Source organism: Pistacia vera, unplaced genomic scaffold (genome assembly GCF_008641045.1).
Source record: "Pistacia vera cultivar Batoury unplaced genomic scaffold, PisVer_v2 Contig818, whole genome shotgun sequence".
Classification (NCBI taxonomy): domain Eukaryota; kingdom Viridiplantae; phylum Streptophyta; class Magnoliopsida; order Sapindales; family Anacardiaceae; genus Pistacia; species Pistacia vera.
In genome coordinates, this window is record NW_022196688.1 from 273,971 (window position 1) to 294,522 (window position 20,552).

The following is a 20,552-nucleotide window of genomic DNA, read 5'->3' on the forward strand; positions in this document are numbered from 1 at the left end:
CTCCCAATATAAAGTTTAAATTTTTTTTACCCTAATTGATAGTGTCCCAAGATTTTTTTGGAAGTTTCTAATCCATCAAGTAAAGAACTGATATTTGATTAACTATTGAATTTCTTTATTATATTTTTAATCACTTAATATATGATTTAGTAATTCCGAAATATTTCAATCACTATTCAAAATATTTAACTCAATTATTAACATTAACCAAAATTTTATTTATTTATAACATATGATCTAATCATTGTTATTATTTGATAATACGTATATATATTTTTAAATTGTTAAAAGACGGGTCTTTGTTTGTCATATTTGTGATCAACGTAACAAAGCCCAACGGCTACGGCCCATCATTTAAACTACAAATACGAGGGAAAACCCCACCGCCTTATACATAATTTTGAACTCTCCAGTTCTTGATTTCCCTCTCTTTCTAGGTTTTCAAATGAAGCACGGTCTGTTGTAATTTCCGCTAGACAAAACAATGTCCAAGGAAAATTTTCTCTCAGCGCCTCATCTATCGGCTAAAGAAATCACGGCGGATCAAATGTCTCGGATTTCTCAGAATTTCAGAACAGCAAAACCGTTTCTTGATCGTAAACGGCCGCGCGACGCAGTCCATTCTTGTCATCACTTACCTAATAAGTCGGTGATTTCTTTCTTCATTATTATTATTTGGCTTTTAGGAAAATTGAATTCAGTTCTAAATTATATGTTTTAAAAGTTTGGAGTTAAATCAATTAAAAACCTAATAAAAAGTGTGTGGTTTCTCTCTTTCGTTATTCTTATTTGGTGTTTAGGAAAATTTAATTCAGTTCTAAATTACATGTTTTAATGGTTGGTATTAAATTGATTAAAACTTTAATAACGAGTGATTTTTTTTTTTTTTTTTGGTTCTCTAATTTGTGGTGAAGACGATTGAAGCAGTTATAAGTTACGTGTTTCGATGTTAGGTTATAAATTGATTTAAAACCTGATATTCCAACTTTTCATTTTTTCTTGCTAGCTAATCATTCATCAGTACCAAAAAATCATTTGCTCCTTTCATTTCCTGTAATTGATAAAATAATTTAAAGTTTGAATATTAGGTTTTGGGGTCAAAACAACTCAACAGCTGCCTTTCAGTTTTGTATATATTTTTAACCTCAAAAGGTTAGTAAAGCTCTGCCACTCTGTCTATAATTTTATTCCTCACCACAATGGTGAATTACACGAGTTTCTTCCTCAGCGATTCAAGTTGGCTGTATGGATTTGAGAGATTTGTGGATTTTCAAAATAAGAGAATTTGTATATCCTCTCGTTTTGTCACATATTGCTCAGTCAACGGGCAAAAGATTTATCGTTTAATTATTTCTTGTTTTTCTCCTGTATAGTTGTCTGGGAAGTGGTAAGAGATTATGATTAATTGTTAGTAATCCTATTTGTTTCTAATTTCAGAAGTAGGGATGTAACTGGACTTGAATCTCCTGGTTCTGTTACTAGCGTCAGAAGAGTTCCTCTTATGGAGAAACCTATGAACACACCAACTCCATATTCGCTCAACAGTTTGGATTTAAACAATGTTGCATTTAGTGGCACTTCAAGCGTAGTAAATGATGCACCAAATGCAAGGACGAGTGGTGTTGTTGCTATTGATTTATCAAATCCTTTTATAACTCCAGTAAAAAAATTGGAAGCTTCTAATTCGAATGAGTCAGTCTTGATGACTAACGTTCTAGATGATGACTTTGATGAATCAATTTTGCAAGAAATTGATGCTATATGTGAGCAATCTGCAGCAAAATTGGATAGGAAGGGTCCAAACGGTAGCTGTGAAGTAGAAAATCAGAATCATGATAACAGTAGCAGTAATATTACCTTGGGTTCTGAGTCTGTCACTGCCAATGAGAATATAAGAGTGGATAGTGCACTAGACTTGGATTCAGAGGGCAAGGACAAGTCTCAGGCTATAGATACTGGGAACATGCCAGATGAATATTCCAATTACTTGCAATCTTTAAATGATAGGCAACATGAAGCAGCTTGTAGTGATATTTCAACCCCTTTACTGATTGTTGCTGGTCCAGGAAGTGGAAAGGTCTCTCTGTCACATAAATGCTTTTCTTGAATTTTTGTCATCAAGCTTAATTTTTTGATTTTTCTCTATCAATGTTAAATCTGAATTTTTCTGCTTTTGATGTTAGACTTCCACAATGGTTGGGCGTGTTCTATTTCTGCTTAATGAGGTATTGCTTTTTTCTAGCTCTGAATGATCCTTCATTGTTTATTTGATGTTTCTATTGTTAACTGAATAAATGTAGTGACCTCCGTGTCCCTCTTTTATGTTCTTGCTGACTATGGCAAGGATATCACACATATTTTCAAATACTGAAAGCACATTGATCCATCCTTTCAGTCTTAGTTTGCATATGCTTGGAAATTCTGTTTTGCTTGCTTTATTTTTGTTTCTGATTCTCTAAAGATTTGGTCAGGGCATAAGTCCATCAAACATTCTGGCTATGACTTTTACAACTGCAGCAGCTTCTGAGATGAGAGATCGCATTGGATCAGTGGCTGGGAAGACAATGGCCAAAGAACTTACAATCAGCACATTCCATTCATTTTCTTTGCAACTATGTCGTTCACATGCGGAAAAGTATGCACATTTGAAGATCATTTAATTTTTGTCCAAATAGTAAGATGCTACTTGTTTGCTTTTGGGACCTTTTTCTCTCAAATTTCTTGAAGACTCTAAATTTATATGCACTGAGACAATATTCTATAAGACCTATTTACATTTTTGAATAAACTGCCTTGAACTATATGCCAATTACTAATTTTTTTCAAGCACTTTGTTAAACACTAAACTTTTTGCATATTAAAGATATTAATCATTAGTAATTCTTGAATGTAGGATACAAAATACCATGAATTTACTAAATTTGTCTGTAGTAACGTGAAAATAATCGGGCTATTATGTAGTGGCATGTCAGTTAAAACAGTTCTATTAGACCCTTTCTCTTTTTCGTCACTGCTTCTTTATGTAGTGCTTCTCAGCATAGTGCTATCTTAACTATTCAACGACATTTTCCCCTTTTTCTTTTTACTTGTCATTATCTTGTTTTGTTACTTATATAACTCTTGTTTTCTATTCATGATAAAGGTTAGGACGCACATCAGATTTTTTAATATATGGACATGGGCAGCAGAGGAGAGCAATTATTGAGGCAATAAGGTTATTGGAAAATGAAAAGAATGGACAAAATCATGTTGTCTGCAAACCTTTTGAAGATTCTAATGACATGAGGTTCCCACAACATTTTAAGGATAAGTCAAAGAAATGGCAGAAGTTTGTAACTCAGGTTAGTGATGTACTAACATATGTGGTTTTGTGTTGCTGTATGCAGCAAAAACAATAACCCAACTATACTTTTTGCATCAAGCAATAATTTTTGGAAAACCGGAACACATGTTTGGAGAAGAGGAACACTTAGATGAAGCTATGCCCTTTCATAGAGATCACTAGGTAAAATGTTCTTTCCTGGGTCCTTATGTCAAGTTGATAAAGTCCAATCATCAAGAGGAGCAATACTGATATGCAGACAATAGATAGCCATCTTGGTTACATGCTCGAAAGTTTTGTCATGATCCTTCCATGCTAGAAAATGATTCAAAAGAGGCACTATCCGAGGAAGAATAAGGTTCATAGGATGATTATACTTTAAACCTTGGTATATTCAAATAATTCAACTTTGTATGTCATATAAGTGGCATTAAATTACTTACTGGAACGTTAGGAGATGGATGAATTTGATTCGTTATAGAAAAGATTGTTGCCCAATAGTTGTGGTAGTCGATTTATGTGCTGATTCATGTATCTTGAATGATGATGATGTTTATAGGATCTGTTTGGGAAACTAATCTTGGGATTGGCTGGGAGACCAAATTCTAAGCAGAGTATATAAGACCATATGTGTGTTCAAATATGAGGAAAAACATATAGAGACACATGGATGGGTGGTATTGGGATGTGACAGAGACTGGAATAATGTTTTTGCAGTTTCCAAATCTTGATTTTTGAAGTGTGTTTGGTTATGAATTTCAGTTAATTATAATTGTATTTTTAAGGAAGCTAGCCTTGATGATATTGATACTTGTGCCAGTGTTTACTAATTATTTGAAATACCATAATAGAATGGAAATGACACTTTTTCACACACACAGACAAGGATCTTGTTAGTTGAATGAATGCTATATGTGGAATTGTCCTTCTATTGATTGAATGTGCTGATTTCAGGCTAAAGCTTCTGGAAAGACTTCTGCAGAATGCCGTAAAATGGGTGATGAGACAGGAGTAAGCCTGCTGTTTCTGATATCTTTTTTGTTAATCTGTTTTAATCCATGAAATTCTGAGCTGAGGATCTGAAACAGGCTGCAATTGTCGAAAACTACAATCAAATATTAACATCGTGTAATGCTTTGGACTACCACGACTTGATCAGCTGTTCTGTGAAGCTGATGACTGAGTTTCCTGAAGGTTCCTGTCATCTATATATTTTCAATCTAGTTTTGCAACTTTATATGTTTCTCCATGTTGACAATTGTATGCTCTCTCCAATTTAAAGTATTCAAAGAGTGCCAGGATTCGTGTAAAGCTATCATAATAGATGAGTTCCAGGACACAAGTGCCATGCAATACAGTCTTCTGAAAATTCTTGCATCTCATAATTGCATCACTATTGTTGGTGATGATGACCAGGTACATTTATACAAGTATCTGTGATTTATCAGAGAAGTTGAAGTATTTTGTTGCTTTCTAAGTTATTCTTGAGTCTAATGCCATATACTTTATTGCAGTCCATTTTCAGTTTCAATGGAGCTGATGTTTCTGGATTTGATTCATTTCGCAAAGATTTTCCAAATCACAAAGAGGTGTGGTTTCTCTTATTTTTCTGATATGTAGCACATTCAGAAATTTGAATGATTCTTGCTGATTGAAGTTTTACTATATATGTCACCTACTTCTTTGTTGGTGTAGATTCTTATGTTTGATGTATGCATTATGATTCAGATTAGACTTACTAGAAACTATCGTTCCACTGGCTGTATTGTTGAGGCTGCATCTGCACTTATAAAACATAATATGAAGCGATGTCAGTTAAAGAATGTTCTCACTGAAAATTCTCATGGGTCTAAGGTATGTAACATTACCATGTCGCTTAATATATGTATATGATTTAGTTGGTAATTTTCTTTTTGCTTTGTTGGGTCAAAATATTCAGATAAGTATTAAAGAATGTCACAATGAGGATGCCCAGTGTTCTTTCATTGTCGACAAAATCTTGGAAAGTGCTTCTAATTGTGCAGCTGATAAATGCTCCTATGGAAATATTGCAATTCTCTATCGACGGCAGGTTAAGCTTACTTTCCATGGCATTGATATGCATAAAATGCTCATCAGATTTCTTCTAAAAGATCATGACATCATCTTGTATTACAGGTGTCAGGGAAAGTATTCCAAACAGCCTTCCGAGAGAGGAAAATACCATTTAACATTCACGGTGTGGCCTTCTACAGAAAAAAGGTCAAGAAATGTACTTTCAAGTGCTCTTCCTTGCATCCAGATCAATGGATTGTTTGAATTACATTTATATGTTTTCATTCCAACTTTGAATTACAATTATATGTTTTCATTCCAACTTTATTGCCATTATAGATCAATTATTTTACTTGGAAAAGAAGTAATGGTTGCAATACAGGTGCCTTTTACCTTGATTTTCATCGTCGTTGTCTAGCCGTCATTGGTATTGCCTGCTCTTGGCAATCCGGCGTAAATTTTTAGGTTATTTAAATTTTAGTTTGGTTCTTTACTGTTCTCTCTCTCTCTCTCTCTCTTTTTCAAGGTTTGATGCTAGTTTCCTTTTTTGTTTTTTTCAAGATGAATGTGGACTAAACACTAGTCTCATAACAGGTAGTAAGAGCCATCATCGCCATGCTTAAAACAACATTGCCTGGTTGTGATGACGGTGCATATAGTCGAGTGTTCAAGGCTTTACTTCCTTTCGAGAAAGAGGAAAAAATGAGGGTGCGTGTTTAATAATTTTCTTTACATGAGTTGTCTTTTTTATTGAGAGATAATTATGTATTCTAACCCTCTTATATCCATGATATCCTCTGGTTGTTCTTCTTGTAGGTAATTGATCACATTGACAAAATTTCGACTATAAGAAAATGCAGATTTGTATCAGCAGCCTGTGACATTTTTAATGCAAAGATTTCTGGTACCTTTAAGAGGTTTCATTATCGATTTTCCCTTGTCATTCAGCTATGTGATAAATGGTTTTTATTACTGTATAACAAAATATGGGCAGACTGCCGGGAGTGAAGAAAGACCATAATAATCTCATTTTCTGTCATTTGGTGTTTTTTACTCCGCCAATGACCTACTACTCAGATGGTATAAACTGGCATTGATAAACAGTTGTTGGTCTATTGATATTGCAATTGAAGAATACTTAGGTTACTAGTGATGCTCTTGATTATTATTGTGCCAGACATGTATGAATTGGTTTTTGTCTCCTAATAGCACTCTAGGGGTCGCTGTGCAATGTTATGGTGTTGATTGAGCTAGATATCTTTCCTAACACATATATATTGTTTTTTTTTTTTTTACTTTTGCTTGTGTTATTTAACTGATGTTGGTGTAGAAAATTACTTATGTTTGATCCCTGTAATTGACCGCAGGTGTCAACTTACCCAAGGACGTAAGGTGTTGTCAACGATAGATATGATATCAAAACTTGTTCATAGAGTATGTTGGTTATGTTGCGGCTTACTGATCTCGTCTTTCTTTTCAGTGAAGCATTTGTTTCTTTTTTACTTTATCCGTTATTAAAAGGCATCTGTGGTGAGGAAAACTGAAATTGAACTGCATTTTTTGGTGCTTCATTTTCTAATTCTGGTTTAATTATCCTAATTGAGCTACCTTGTTTTCATGCTACTAGGACTTGTTTCTGCTATGTTCAAGTATTTCTTTACTGACTATTAGGTCCTTGCAGTTGTTTCAGTTTCAGAATTACATATCTATTAAGCACCAAACTTCTCCAAGAATTTTATCTCACTCATCCCTGCTTACAGGAACAATCAATTTCAGCTGTCATAACTTCTGTGGCTAACATGGTGCCTCAGGTTTGAGCTCTTTCGCTAAAGTTTGGAGTAGAAAAAAAATTCAATTTAATCACTATTTTATGATTACAGCTGGATGAAGCTTATGCTGTGCATCTAAATGATGCTAATCCAATTTATCACAAAACTAATTTAATAGAAATGCAGCAACGCTTCCTTTTTTGCAATCAAGTCTTGTGGGATAATCTACATGTTATCTCAATTATGTTAACTCGATCACACTTTTCTCTAATCAATATTACTTGTGAGCGTTGGTGTTTTTGAAACATAAAATCCTTATAGCCATCTTTTATATTATTGCAAGTGTTCTAACTCTTTCAGTTCTCTATACTTATACTGATTTATTTTAACTTTTTAGAAATACCTTCTTGAGCAACGTGCAGTTGTTAATTCTGATGGAGGGAAATTGCTCAATGAAGACAATGACCTCAGATCTGTAAGTAGGCTATAATTACATGAAAAATTAGTACCTATTTATCTTCCATAAGTAAATAGAATGGAACATTTTCTCATCACCTGGAAATGTTTATACCTTATTCATCTATCTCTACCAGTAGTCAATGTCAGATATTGTGAGAGAGCACTGATTGTACTAAAGTGTTGGAATATAGTGCTTTCACTGGATGGCAACTGAATATGGTAGAACTTTAGTTGTTGTTGTTGCATTTCTCTGTCCACAGAGTTTGATTTACATTCTGATTTTTAAAGAAGTCCATGGCATTTATGTTGCTCCAATATGGGATATTTCTTTCCTATTTGTTGGCAATGCATCATTCCTAGAATTATATTAGCATGGATCATCAAAAGTTTGACAGTTAGCTCGAAGAATTGTCAAATATTTTTCTGTTAATAATGTTGTGTCTGTTAGAGTTTATATATTGTTATTGGGTTACCTGTTAACTTAAGTTGTTGGATAAAATTCTTAACACTGTATCTAAATTAAATTGACCAAATGGTCTCACATGCAAGTGCACGGTGGTGTGTTAAAGTTTAAATACTATTGTTGGATCCTTACTTTTTTCAGTCTTCAGCAATCAGCTTAGCTTTGAGATTAGGTGGTTGTAACAGTTTCAAGGGACAAATTGTTGTTAGAAAGAGACTCTTTGACTAACGATATATGTGCCATCAAAATTGACCAATAAATGCTTTTTCATAAAACCAAATGTAATGGAGTACTTTAAATCCTGCGGTTTGGTGAATGCATTTTGTAAAAAATGTTCTAAGTTCGATTTGTGCTCAAATTTGGCTATACCACATTGCAGGTCCTTCAGTACCTACTCGATGATGTTTCTGATTTTTTATCTAAAGAATTTACTGCAACAGAAGAAGAGAGAACTGTGGATAAAGATAAAAATGGTTGTGGGAACATTTTGAAAGCTTTTATTGACTACATTTCTGAGAGGGAGAGAGAAAACTTCCGTACCCGGAGACATAATAATGAAAATTCTGTCACCTTGACTACCATTCATCAGGTTTTTTTCCTTTCAAATGTCCTTTCTTTTGTTTTCCAATGGTACCATTGAAATATTCTGCTTAACTTTCTTTTTATCTTCCTCTGCTTCCCTGTGCAGTCAAAAGGCTTAGAATGGGACATTGTCTTCATAGTGAAGGTACTTGGCTATGCATATTTATTAGTTCTGCTGCACCTAATCTCTGAAAGAGCTGGCTATAGTTTTTCTTCCCATTGTAACATTATATTATTTTTAAATTTATTAGGTATGAGCCCAACTGGTAAATGATTTCATTCAAACCAAGCTTAATTTGAATTTTATTAAATTCTCGAGGGAGACTTCATTTGACTATAGTCAACAACTTAATTGGCTGAACAAAATGCTTTTGGCTTCGGGCATGTGACTTGATGGAAATATAGCAAGAACAAGAAGTTTGTTACTAAAATATTCCACTTTACCTGAAGAAGGATTTTTTTTCCTTTTATCACTCTAAACTAATGTGATTAGTATTGCAGATTCCTTATACTTGAGATTGTTTTCTTATTGGTTGTCCTCCTGCCTTGCATTAATGCTTGGAACGTAGTTTTTATTGATTTGCTGGTTGTTTATATCTGATTATTTTATTTTTGGTGGACTGCCTTTTCACTTTCAATACGAATTTTATTAGTTAATATCTGTTTCTTTGTCCCTAAAAAACATGTTGTAGGCAAATGAAAATGAGATTCCTTTGTTGCATGAATTTAATGGTGCTGCGAATGAAAAAGGGGGCTCACTAGAGGTCTGCTTTATGAGTGGAAAATTGTTCTTCTTTTACTTTATGTAATATAAATTGTTTGAGTGAGGAACTAAACTACTTGCTCTCATGCGGAAAAAAAAATAGGAGGAGCGACGTCTGTTATATGTAGCAATGACTCGTGCGCGGAACAAACTTTTCATTCTATATGTAATGATGGATTCAAACTGGCAGGTATGAACTATCTACAATTTTTCCGGTGCACTGGTTATTCCTGTTTTCCCCGTGTAACAGTGTGATTTCGTTCAGTTGCTTCAACCATCCAGATTTCTCAATGAAATTCCATGTCATCTTCTAGAGGTTCAGGTGTGTTCTGAAATATTTTGGGTGATCATTGTACAAGTTTTGTATAGTAGATACGGAGCAATTTTATTTTTCCGAGTTCGGATTTTACAACTATCATTCTTGAATCAAGAATGGTTTTAACTTTTGTCTTCGACTCAAAATTTGAATAAGCTCCTATCTTCTTTTAGATATAGTATCAATATTATGAACAAGGTTTAAAAGTATTTATTTGAACTGCTGAAAGTAATTAAAGTGATAATTTATAGTTTGTCAATACAATGACTGGCATGGAATTGTTTGTCAAGTTGTAGCTGAACTGTGACAGAACACTAGGTTTGCTTGTAATTATAATTTTCAATCGTGAGAGTTCATACTTTATGATGAGAGCAACCTATAGACCTTAGGATTTAATGTAATTTTTATAGGATTTATTTTATTTTCTTTTTGGTTTCTTTCTAATCTGTATCACTTTATCTCTCTTAATTTCATCCTTTCTAATCTCTATCAACTTATCTGATTTTTCTTACCAAGCCGTGGTGATTCTTTGAAGGAATTCCTTCTAGATTTGTGAAATATGGTAATATAAATATAAGCTAATTTGTTATCAGTTTACTCGACCATAATTTTATTATTTTCTGCTACTTTTGGGCAGGAAACTATTAGATGCCAGGAATCAAATCCATTTACACTAAGACATATACGGAATCATCCGTGTTTTATACAACACTCATACTTGGGATCTTGTCCGTGAAATGTTACATGGAATTCTTGTTAAAACTGAAATTTATTTTATCTTCTGCGTTTCTTTCTATTCTTTTCCATCTCATAAAGTTTGGCTTTTGTTTCCCTGATGGTTACTGATTTTAATGAATATTATTCTTAAATAGGCTGAACTAGGTATAAAAAATCAGTTTACAAGGCCTGGAGAAAATCCAAAAGAAACTGCTCCGTTTACTGTTGATCTACAAAGAGAAGAGCAGCCTTCTGAAACAGATATGGTTTCAAATGACTTTCTCAATTTTCAATTTAGTGGAGCTACAGAGTCGTTGGACGCATTCGAGGCATATGATGGAAATAGTTTTTTAAGAAGGTTTACCTTTAAATTGTGATGGGCAGAAAAAAGCTATTATCAAGTTTAGTAATTCTTTATTGAGATGTAACTTTACTCAAGGCTATTGTCACTTGTTACAGATTCAGTGTGGAGGAGAGATCAATTGTTTCCCACTTATTCCATAAGTGGGCCAAGAAGCAAGCATTTCAGGACCCTAAAAGATTAGTTAATAAGGTATCCTTTGTTAACTCAAGCCTTTCTTCTTTTTGCCTGATCTGGATAGGGTATTAAAGATCACCAAATTTAAAATTTTGATATTTAGATGTGTGCCAAGAGGCACATATGCAATATATGGTTTATACTTTATGGTGAATGGGTTTTTCTCATGTGCCAATTGATAACGTAAGCATAAACATGACTGCTTGTGCTTAATTTCTGTCTTAACTCTTAATTAATAATATGTAACCTTTATACCAAGTACGTAGTAAAATTTTGATCTCTAGTCAAGCTGACCATCGTTTCATGTTTTGCCTTCTGTATTTGCAGGTTCAATTTGTGGTTGATGAACGCCTAAGTGTCAAGAAAAACAAACATAAGGTGATACAACTTGGTCCAATTTTATTTTAAAACACCTTTTTAAATCGATGTCCTCTTTTGCAACACTGAACGCAAACTGCTCTTGGAAAATAATTTCATGCTTTTTTATTGTAAAGCAGTAAAGATTATCTTTTTTTCTTGGCAAATGTTACTGTTACACTGAAGAACTCAACCTGCGACCCCATCCTCCTTATTTTATTGAGGAAGAGATGCCATCAAATGAATATGCTATTCGCCCAATATTTAAGGTTGCTCAAGTATAAAACCAGTGTTGCATAAATTTTAGAAGGTTCTTATTGAAACATACCTGTTGGAAACTTTATTTTCTAGTGACAAATATCTGATAATAGCATGAGAAAGCAAAAGACTGCTACACTCACTTGAATTATTTAGTTGTTGTTAGACAAAAATAATTGCTCTCTATTTAGTACTTAACTAGTTAGCGATTAGCAAAGAGTATTTAAAAATGCCTTTGAATATCCACTACCATTTTGTCTGTATTTGATAAACTAAATGAGGTGAAAAACATTATAATCCTATCCAAGTTTCTGTTGGAGCAAACTTTTATGACCTTTTTTCCTTGGGCAGTAAATTATGTATTTCCATTAAATGAATTTTCATGGAGGTGGAGCAGAACGTTTATTGGATTTTGGTATATTTTTTTACATTCATGTAGAATTAATTGAGGAAATAAGCTGTCGTAGATTCACATATGATACGTAATCATTCATGAATCTGTCTGAATTTTATTGAAACCTTCATTGATTTTTATGTCTGTAACAAACCTGTGAAATATTATACAACATTCAGTGATTGATCTTTTTCATGACTCTAGGATGTTCTGCGTGCTCTGAAGTTGTGTTTGAGCTGCGAAGAAGCGTTTCACTATGCAGAATATGTAAGCACATTTGGTAGTTCTTTAAATTAATTTTAGTTTCTATCTGAAACTATTAACATACGTTCAGAGCGCAGCGTATAAGAGGAAACAAAAAAAATAGTGAAGAAAAATGCTTTGATCGTAAAGTTTTTTTTAATATGGAATTACTTTTTTACAGGTTTTGAGATGGGAGCAAATTCCTTCTGATAAACGTGCTCATATGATGCGAGAGAAGCAGGTTTGGTCCAGACTAAATACTTGGCTGAGAATGTTGAAACCTTTTTTTTTTTCATTGTCCTTCTTTAAGGTTTATCTTCTGTTTGGTTTCTAAATATAGAACCTGGTATATTGTATTCGTAAACTTGTTAAATTACGGAATTACTGCTCAGTGCTAGACTAAGGATTTTCCCGGGCCCAAGTTTGGTTATTCCAAATCCAGAGAACTAAAGATCGCAATTTCTTCGGGCTACAATTTTGGGAAAATATATCCCATCCCAGTATAGAGTTTGCATATTAAGAGAATTGAAGAAGAGCAGTTTCTTCTGGTTATGTTTTCGGGATAGTATGTCGAGTGACGGTCCATTTAGGCTTTGAAGAACCTGGATATAACTTCGAGAGTTTGTCAACTATCTAAACCACTAATTTATTTCATAATATCGTGGTCGTCCCTTAATGTGTTGTATGTCTCTTACCACGAGTTAAACTTAAAAACCTGCATACATAAATATGGCTTCCATTTTATAAGTTTTAGGGTTTAGTTTATAGGTGTAAAGTAGGTTTTACCTATACAGATTTTACAAAACCCATACATATCTGTACATCAATGTATCCATGAATTTGTTATTATTTGATGAAGATAACAAGTCGAAGATTAATGCTTTCATACCTTTGATTTTAAAGGCAATACTTTTGGGATCCAAGTACTAATTTAATTATATTTCACTGTTTCTTTCCTCCAGGAGCATTTCCAGAAACTAAGGGTTGAGAATTCTATGAGTTCATCGGTACCAACTCCGAAACAGGTAAGCGACCAATACATATCAGTAAGGTCCAAATTTGACGATCTGGATTAATTTCATTTTAAAAATTTATTGGGAATACAAAATAACATTTTCTCCTTATAGTTAAACAGAAAGGTAAGACATTAACCATTGAATCATTAGAATGTATGTTAGAAATCTTTTATCGGGAACTTCATACGCTTGACCATCTTGTTCCCCATGTTTCATTTGTAAAATTGTAGTACAACTAAAATAAACTGTTCTCATTGGATGGTAGATGGCTTTTCTGCGATCTTTAGGATGCACCGAGACCCCTACATCACGTCTCCATGCTTCTCGTTTGATAGAACACTACAAATCACTGTGATTAGAGAGGATTATCACCATGTCGCCCAGCAACATGCCAATATTCCGTTGTATGTACTCTGCATAAAGTCGCTCATCAGCGACTAATTTTCTTAATTAATTTCATAATTCATATTGCTATAAATTCTTTCCTGCATTAATTTCACATTATGCTTTGTATATCTGCAGTATCAATTGAATAACCTTAAGATTTTTTTTAAAAGTTAATTGATTATGACATTAATCTAAGATCTGATATATGAATTATAAAAATACAAAATACACAAAAATGACAATTATGAACTAATATTACGTTTTTTAAGACCGGTATTAGGTCTTTTCTTCTTTTAATTGACAGTGAAATGGTCATTTTATTTTCTACAATTTAGAAGAAATCCACGCATAAAGTGTATCAGTAATATTTTTGCGAGAATTATCTTCGGGAAGTGTAACAGAATTCTAATGCAGCTGACATAAATTGCAATTCCAATTCTGTGCTTGCATTTTGGAATTTCCAGTGAACAATAATGGTTTTCATTAAACTCAAAATAGGATACCATCCAATGCAAAGTCAAAAAAGATGTCAAAAGAAATTAGGAACCATTTAGTCCACCCTAGACAAACCCTTAGAGGACGTTTAGTTCAAGAATATTAGATTATTGGAAGTATTGAATTATTGGAAAGATAGATTACCTTATAAGATTACTAAGAATCTTTAGAAAAATGTGTTTGATTAGTTAGTGGGTATGTTATATTAATATGTTTGGTTATGGAGAATAAATTGGTGAGTATATTATTTAAATTACTAAATTGTTCCCCTTTCAAATATTAATATAATATTATTTTTATTATTAATTTTTGAATAATTTCTTTAACCCCCAATATTTTAGATTTAGTTAAAACACCCTCGCTTATATAAAACTTTAATTTATTACGAAATCACCCCTACCTCCTGCCGTCACCGAAACCATCGCCGGAAGTCTTCGAAAGGCCTTGTCAGTAGCTCGTCGTGACCAAAATGGCTTCGATAGATCCATCAATCTGGCCGAAAATGGCCAGAATCTGGCCAGATCTCGACCATTTTCCGACCATATCAAAGCCTCTCAGAGCCTCCCATTGAATCTCGTTCTTTTTTAGGGACTTCGACGAATTTTTGGTGGCAATCCGTGGTGGTTGGCCCGCTGTCGACGGTGGTGGCTAGGTTGCAGTGGTGGTCTATAAATTGTTTTAAATATAAGGACATTATTGTCCAAAATTTTAATTAAATAAGGGTAAAATTGAAATGAGATATTAATGTAAATTTATTTTAAAATTAGGACATTATTGTCTAAAAAATTTATTAATAAAGGATAAAATTGTAACAAAAAAAGATAACCTTAATAATCTTAGAATACCTAAGAAAATGGAAATAATCAGATTACCTTCAATATTACCAATAATAACTACTATTGGTATTTGAAGATTATCGAAATTTTATATTACTTGACAACCAAACGTGATAATCAAATAATATAAGATGATATAACCCCCATTATCTCACATTACCGCAAACCAAATGCCTCGTTAAAGTAAGTTCTGTTAATCAGAGGAGAGCGCGGAAATTTCATGGTTTTCTATTCATCGGATGTGACTGCAGATGTTCCATAGTTTTAAATTTTTAATAAGAGGAATAATTTTTTTAATATCGATTTAAGCTGCCTAATTTTGGCACTTAAATGTCCATCATGATGTTTGTAACTTTGTATACACAAAGTTGGTTATCTTGTCACGAAAACATCTTTGGCACATAGTAAATTTTGGAAAATGTTAGAAGTACAAAGACTTACAAAAAGTCTTTGTACAAAGTGATGTGGTAACTGTCACACCACTAGTTTTACATAAATCTTCTCTTTTTTTTCACAAACTAGTGGTATGATAGTTGCCACATCACTTTGTACAAAGACTCTTTGTAAGAGTCTTTGTACATCTAACATTTCTCATAAATTTTACACCTAATAGCATGAGAGAGAGAGACATGATGCACCTCTAAATGAAGGGGTCTATACGTGGATCATGTTCACTTGCCATTGCCATTCCAGTGCAAAGGCATGTGGGACACATCACCTGCAAAACGTAGAAAAAGAATAGCATAAAATTGAACCCTGTGTACTTGTAATTCAAAATTGTATTTTAGTACTGTTGAAATAGAATATTAAGTTGTAGGGATCTAATAATTTTGTATATGACTGGCTCCTTTCATAAACTTCAATAAGATGCCCAACCTTTCCAGATCCTGAACAGTTCGAACATCTTTCTGTTTTCGGCACTGATAGGGGTTGATCTCCACCATGGACAGTGGAGACAGGTTCTATAAGAACGAGTGACCCTGTACTGGAACACCGAGCACATGCAAGATACCCTGCATTTAGTAGGTCCAACTATAAACATGAATACAACAAGTATCATTGATCTTTCCGCAATTAATTAAATATACACATATCCCACATAAAATATAGAGATGGGCTCATATCTCAGATAATAAATAGATTAAAACAGAGGAAAATAAAAGACAAAAAAGGAAAGGGTTCCAGTTTGTTTTAAGGGATACTAAGAGGATCAAAGAAAACTGCCAACGGAAAGTCCACCACGGTTTAGGTGGGTACAGGTACTCTGATCAAGAATTTTGGAGTATTTTAGGTGTATTAGGAGATCAATACGTAACATCTGCTTTGTTTGTTCTCATTATTTCCTTGGTTGTTTAATATCATCGTCGCACTAATAGAAAGATGCATAAGTGGAGGGAGCTGACAAGTCTCAAGTGCACTCTTAATCAATTTAAAAAGTCCCCTGTTAAACTTCCAAGCAATCTAGCAAAAAAAGAAACGTAGAATTTGACACATTACACATATTCTAGCATAAATAACGAACTTGGGCTGAAGTGTAATGTAAATGATGGTCTGGGAAATAACATAGTGCAAACTAAACCGATTCACAGACTGTATCTGATAGCCCATCCCGCATCTTTTGGCAAAAAAAAAAAAATGCTTCTTGTTGGTCCATAATTGAACAAATTAATACCAATTTCTTAGAAATTTCATCATCCTATAAAATGAGGGAGAAAAACTACGAAAATGGCGGAAAGATTCAGCAATATACCAGTTCCAAGACAGTATTTGCATCTTTTATGTTCCTGCTGTTTCACATTGTTTACTTCAACTACCATCAAGGCTGAAATAACCCCAACTGCTCCACCAGAAAACGAAGCAACTATAGGATCAACCTGACTGCATTTTCCAGCAGTAAAAGCTGGTAAGTAAAGAAATTATAAAAACATCATTTGCAACACAACATTGCATTCTAAAAGTTTGAACTAACAGTCATCATGGATGTATTGGAAGATGTATATTAAAACTCTAAAGTCTAAACTATGATATCTGATGCAACAAATGTTCTTTTAACAAAATCTGTCCAGTACACACCTTGACAAACTGTTCCCCCCACCCATGCAACAATAGAAGTAATGAAAATAAATATCTATAACAAGCCAAAATATGATGCATACCTCAACTGCATTGGGAGATGAACGCTACGGATAAAATCCTCATAAGATGTGCCACCAATCCCCAGCTTCAGCTCCAGCTGAGATAGAAATGGAAAAAAGATTAAAAAAGGTAAAGGAGAGGAAATTCAATTCTCCAAGAAACCTTTCTTGGATGCTAATCACTGGATGCTGAGTAAATTTTGGGCATATCCTCTTTGACTAAAAGTTTGGCTAAATTCAATACTTTTAATAGAGGACTTTAACACATTTAGCATGACATTATTACATCTCTTGGCTTGTTTTCCGAGTTTACTCATCTTGGCTGTGCCATTATGCATCTTTCATGCTACAAGTAATATATACCATGGAATATTTATTATCTTCCTGCACGATTTCTTCTCTCTTAGAAACATTTAATTGCACTCTTGTCAAAAGAAACAGAAAATAATTAAATTTCTAGCATATTTGAGAATCGATTTAAGTGCACTCACACTGAGTGGGAGATAGCGATAGAAAAAGATAGATAGATGTTAAGAAGTAGAGCGAGCCTTGGCTAAACAAAAAAATGTAAAAAATAAAAGTAGAGGATGTGAGAGATATTGAACTGTGATTGCATTGAAATCAGTTTTAATTTATCATAGCTTGATTAGTTCATAGTAGTTAAGTCCATGAATAACTTACAGTGGGTGCTAGAAGGCCACCAAAAATAATTACACCCGCAATGAGAGAAAAACAAGTAGCATAATAGACCTTCAGATTGGCTGAGCTCTGCAAGCATACATTGATTTCATTCATTACTTAACATGTGATGAGAAAGGAAAGAAAATCTACATCTGATACTGTAAGAACCAAAAAACAAAAGAAAAAATAAGGAAATAGTTCCAGTAAACTGTATGAAAAGTATGTTACTGATACATGAAGTCTAAGTAAGAACAATAGAGTAGGAAAAGAGAGCTAACCAAAGGAGGCAAGAATGGGATGAATGATGGAAAGTTAGGAAGTTCACTTTCTTGCTCTTCCTTCATACCAAGTTCAGCATTTTTAATTCTTTGTTGTATCCTCAGCCTGCGAACCTACACATTTATGCACATAGATTATCAATCAAGTGCTTAATTGGTTAAGCTTATCTATTAGCTAAAAGAATTTTTTTAATGTCAAAAGCTCTTTTCAAAAAATATTGTTTTGTTTGGTTGCAACTCAAGAAGAACTTGGATGATTAGATATGTTGTTTAACGTCTATTTGGAGAATTATAAATGGGAACTCAAGAAGTAAAAGGATTTATCTGCACTATCCCATTCTCTTTAACGACTATCAAAGAAGATTTGACCAACTCCACATTGTTCCCATTTCTCTTTAACAACTAGATTAAGGCAACTTTCACATATAAGTTCTACATATAGAATGAAGAACCGATCCCTATATAAAATAACAGATAATAAAAAGTAAAGTTTGAATACCTTTTCATAGTCTTATATCCATAGTAGACCCACTTGACATCATAGCAACTATAATGGAGAGTGGATACCAACATCTGACCATCAGTTTGGTCATCAGAAGTGAACTACCAAATAGCAAGCAAGAATAAAACTAAAGCACGAAAAATGCACCAAGGTTTTTTAAAATTTCACTGTTTTTCTACAAAAGGCCTATTACTGTAGCATTTAAATAAAAGTTAGCCTAGCTGACTCATGTATTCAATCTAGTTTAAGATGTTAAAAGAAAATTTATGTATATCCTGATAATTGATAATTATCCATGATAGTCTACTTCCAATAAGAATGTATTTTAAGCCTATCTCGAATGTAGTAATCATTTCATGCCCACCTCCTCCATGTGCAGGAAAATTTTATTGCGACGACTACGAATATTGTCTTGAATTTCTTGCAGTTCCATTTTTGCAAAGTCCTGCACAGTTTCCGGCCCTTCTATGATACAAAATCTGCATTCAAAATCACAAGATGTTGCACAAAAGCTATTGATCAGATTCTGTTACTGTTACAACTTAGTTAAATCAAAGTTTTTCATATTTCCATTTATATAGATAAATCCCCACCACCTCCCTCCCCCGGGGAAAAGAAAGCACCCGTACATACAAACACAATCTTGGTTATAAATCATGTCCGACAAACAAAAAATTACAGCCCACTCACAACTGTAGTGCAAAGTAATCACAATAGACTGAAAATTTAATTCAGTGTCAATTACCCCATAATGCCAGAACTACACCAAGTTAACAAGTTCTAGTTCGGTTCAAATCGAAGCACTGAATAACAAAAATGAGTGCATCACCACTCTACCACCTATTGCAATCAATTTTATGGATTGTTAATTTAATTTCCTTGCACAAGTATTAACAATAGTCACGAGAATTTTATTCCAAATACCACCCTATATCACACTTCGTGCAAGCACATAAAAAAACAAATAGATCTGTCAGAACCAGAGAAACTCACTTGGGGCTTATTTGGGAAAAGATTCAATTTTTGAACGATGGTTAATGCAATGCAATGCTAACATTTTTTTTTTTTTTATTTTGGTTCAATTCCAAAGATGAAGACAATATTAACCTCACCCTAACACACTTTTAAACTATCCTACATCAATGATCACATGTGGATATGCATAAATTTTGAAGAAGAAGAAATTAAAAGACCTATCTAAATCTATTGATGCAAACCAGGATAGCGCTACTCTAAATTGAATCCACTCAAACTCTACTAATGACTGCTGTGTAATAGAAAATCTTCTACTAATTCCGTCTCGTTTCGAAAAGGTTGGCGAATAATCCTGCACGTCAAGTGAGAGAGGTCCCAATATATCCATACCACTCAATCAACACGAAACTACAACCAACCACGTCACTGAATCGTCAACCTCGTCCAGATACCATCCCAATTAATTCAAAATTTCTTATGCAAAGTAACTTTCTAGAAAAGGTTTAATAAATGATTGCCAGTACTAAATTTTCTCACCAAAAATATCAGAACATGATTACATTCTTAACTAACTTTTACTGAATACATATCGTTTAAGCATATATCCAATCAATAAAATATATAATAAAAATTTAAGAATGATTACGAATTAGAAAACGTAATAGTACCCGCAGCGCTTCTATCAGGGAATCAGCGTCAATTGATGGCGCCAAAGAGAGATTCAGGTTCTGACGCCATACATCGCCAGTTCGACCTTAATCTCCGATTTACATGGATGATCCGAGTCGATATGACCGTGATTGTAGGGGTGGAGTGGCTTCGATGGATAAGAAATCGCCAAAGCTCTGCTCAAGCAAAACATCATCATATTCCTAATTTCTCTCCGTCAGTAGGAACAAGTTTCAGAGGTTCAGAGTTTCTATTAATTAAGATAAAAAATTGATAAGCGTGTTGGACTGTTGAGTCGGCAAGTGAGTAGAGAAGGGAGACAAAAGGAGGCATTTGCAGAGTTGAGTGGGATTCTTCTCTCGT

At 33.7% G+C, this 20,552-nt stretch overlaps 2 protein-coding genes across 4 annotated transcripts; one reads left to right on the forward strand and one right to left on the reverse strand.

Annotated features, from left to right (window-relative positions):
* The first annotated feature begins 484 nt into the window (after positions 1–484).
* Positions 485–13,612, forward strand: LOC116117547 (ATP-dependent DNA helicase SRS2-like protein At4g25120). The gene is made up of 29 exons (XM_031403557.1): positions 485–645; positions 1,438–2,077; positions 2,184–2,225; positions 2,472–2,635; positions 3,143–3,341; positions 4,277–4,333; positions 4,411–4,516; positions 4,605–4,738; positions 4,837–4,911; positions 5,051–5,176; positions 5,262–5,393; positions 5,480–5,563; positions 5,951–6,064; positions 6,173–6,273; positions 6,724–6,790; positions 7,117–7,167; positions 7,523–7,600; positions 8,427–8,636; positions 8,736–8,774; positions 9,322–9,393; positions 9,496–9,582; positions 9,658–9,714; positions 10,581–10,783; positions 10,885–10,978; positions 11,291–11,341; positions 12,177–12,239; positions 12,397–12,456; positions 13,178–13,240; positions 13,497–13,612. Exons 1-29 carry the CDS (start codon positions 485–487, stop codon positions 13,584–13,586), a joined length of 3,420 nt encoding a protein of 1,139 aa, XP_031259417.1. The 3' UTR covers positions 13,587–13,612.
* LOC116117585 (protein ORANGE-GREEN, chloroplastic) lies at positions 13,523–20,453 on the reverse strand. 3 transcript variants are annotated; one of them, XM_031403604.1, is made up of 9 exons: positions 20,191–20,453; positions 18,910–19,027; positions 18,044–18,157; positions 17,766–17,852; positions 17,106–17,182; positions 16,700–16,827; positions 15,826–15,962; positions 15,586–15,667; positions 13,523–13,649 (listed from the first exon to the last, which is right to left on the reverse strand). In XM_031403604.1, the coding sequence occupies exons 2-8, from the start codon at positions 18,976–18,978 to the stop codon at positions 15,590–15,592; spliced, it is 690 nt and encodes a 229-aa protein (XP_031259464.1). In that variant the 5' UTR covers positions 18,979–19,027; positions 20,191–20,453; the 3' UTR covers positions 13,523–13,649; positions 15,586–15,589. The 3 variants fall into 3 exon arrangements, with proteins under 3 accessions (XP_031259464.1, XP_031259463.1, XP_031259465.1); XM_031403603.1 differs by lacking the exon at positions 13,523–13,649 and having other exon boundaries at positions 15,528–15,667; XM_031403605.1 differs by lacking the exons at positions 13,523–13,649; positions 20,191–20,453 and adding an exon at positions 18,543–18,616 and having other exon boundaries at positions 15,528–15,667; positions 18,910–19,025.
* Positions 20,454–20,552: the final 99 nt, after the last annotated feature.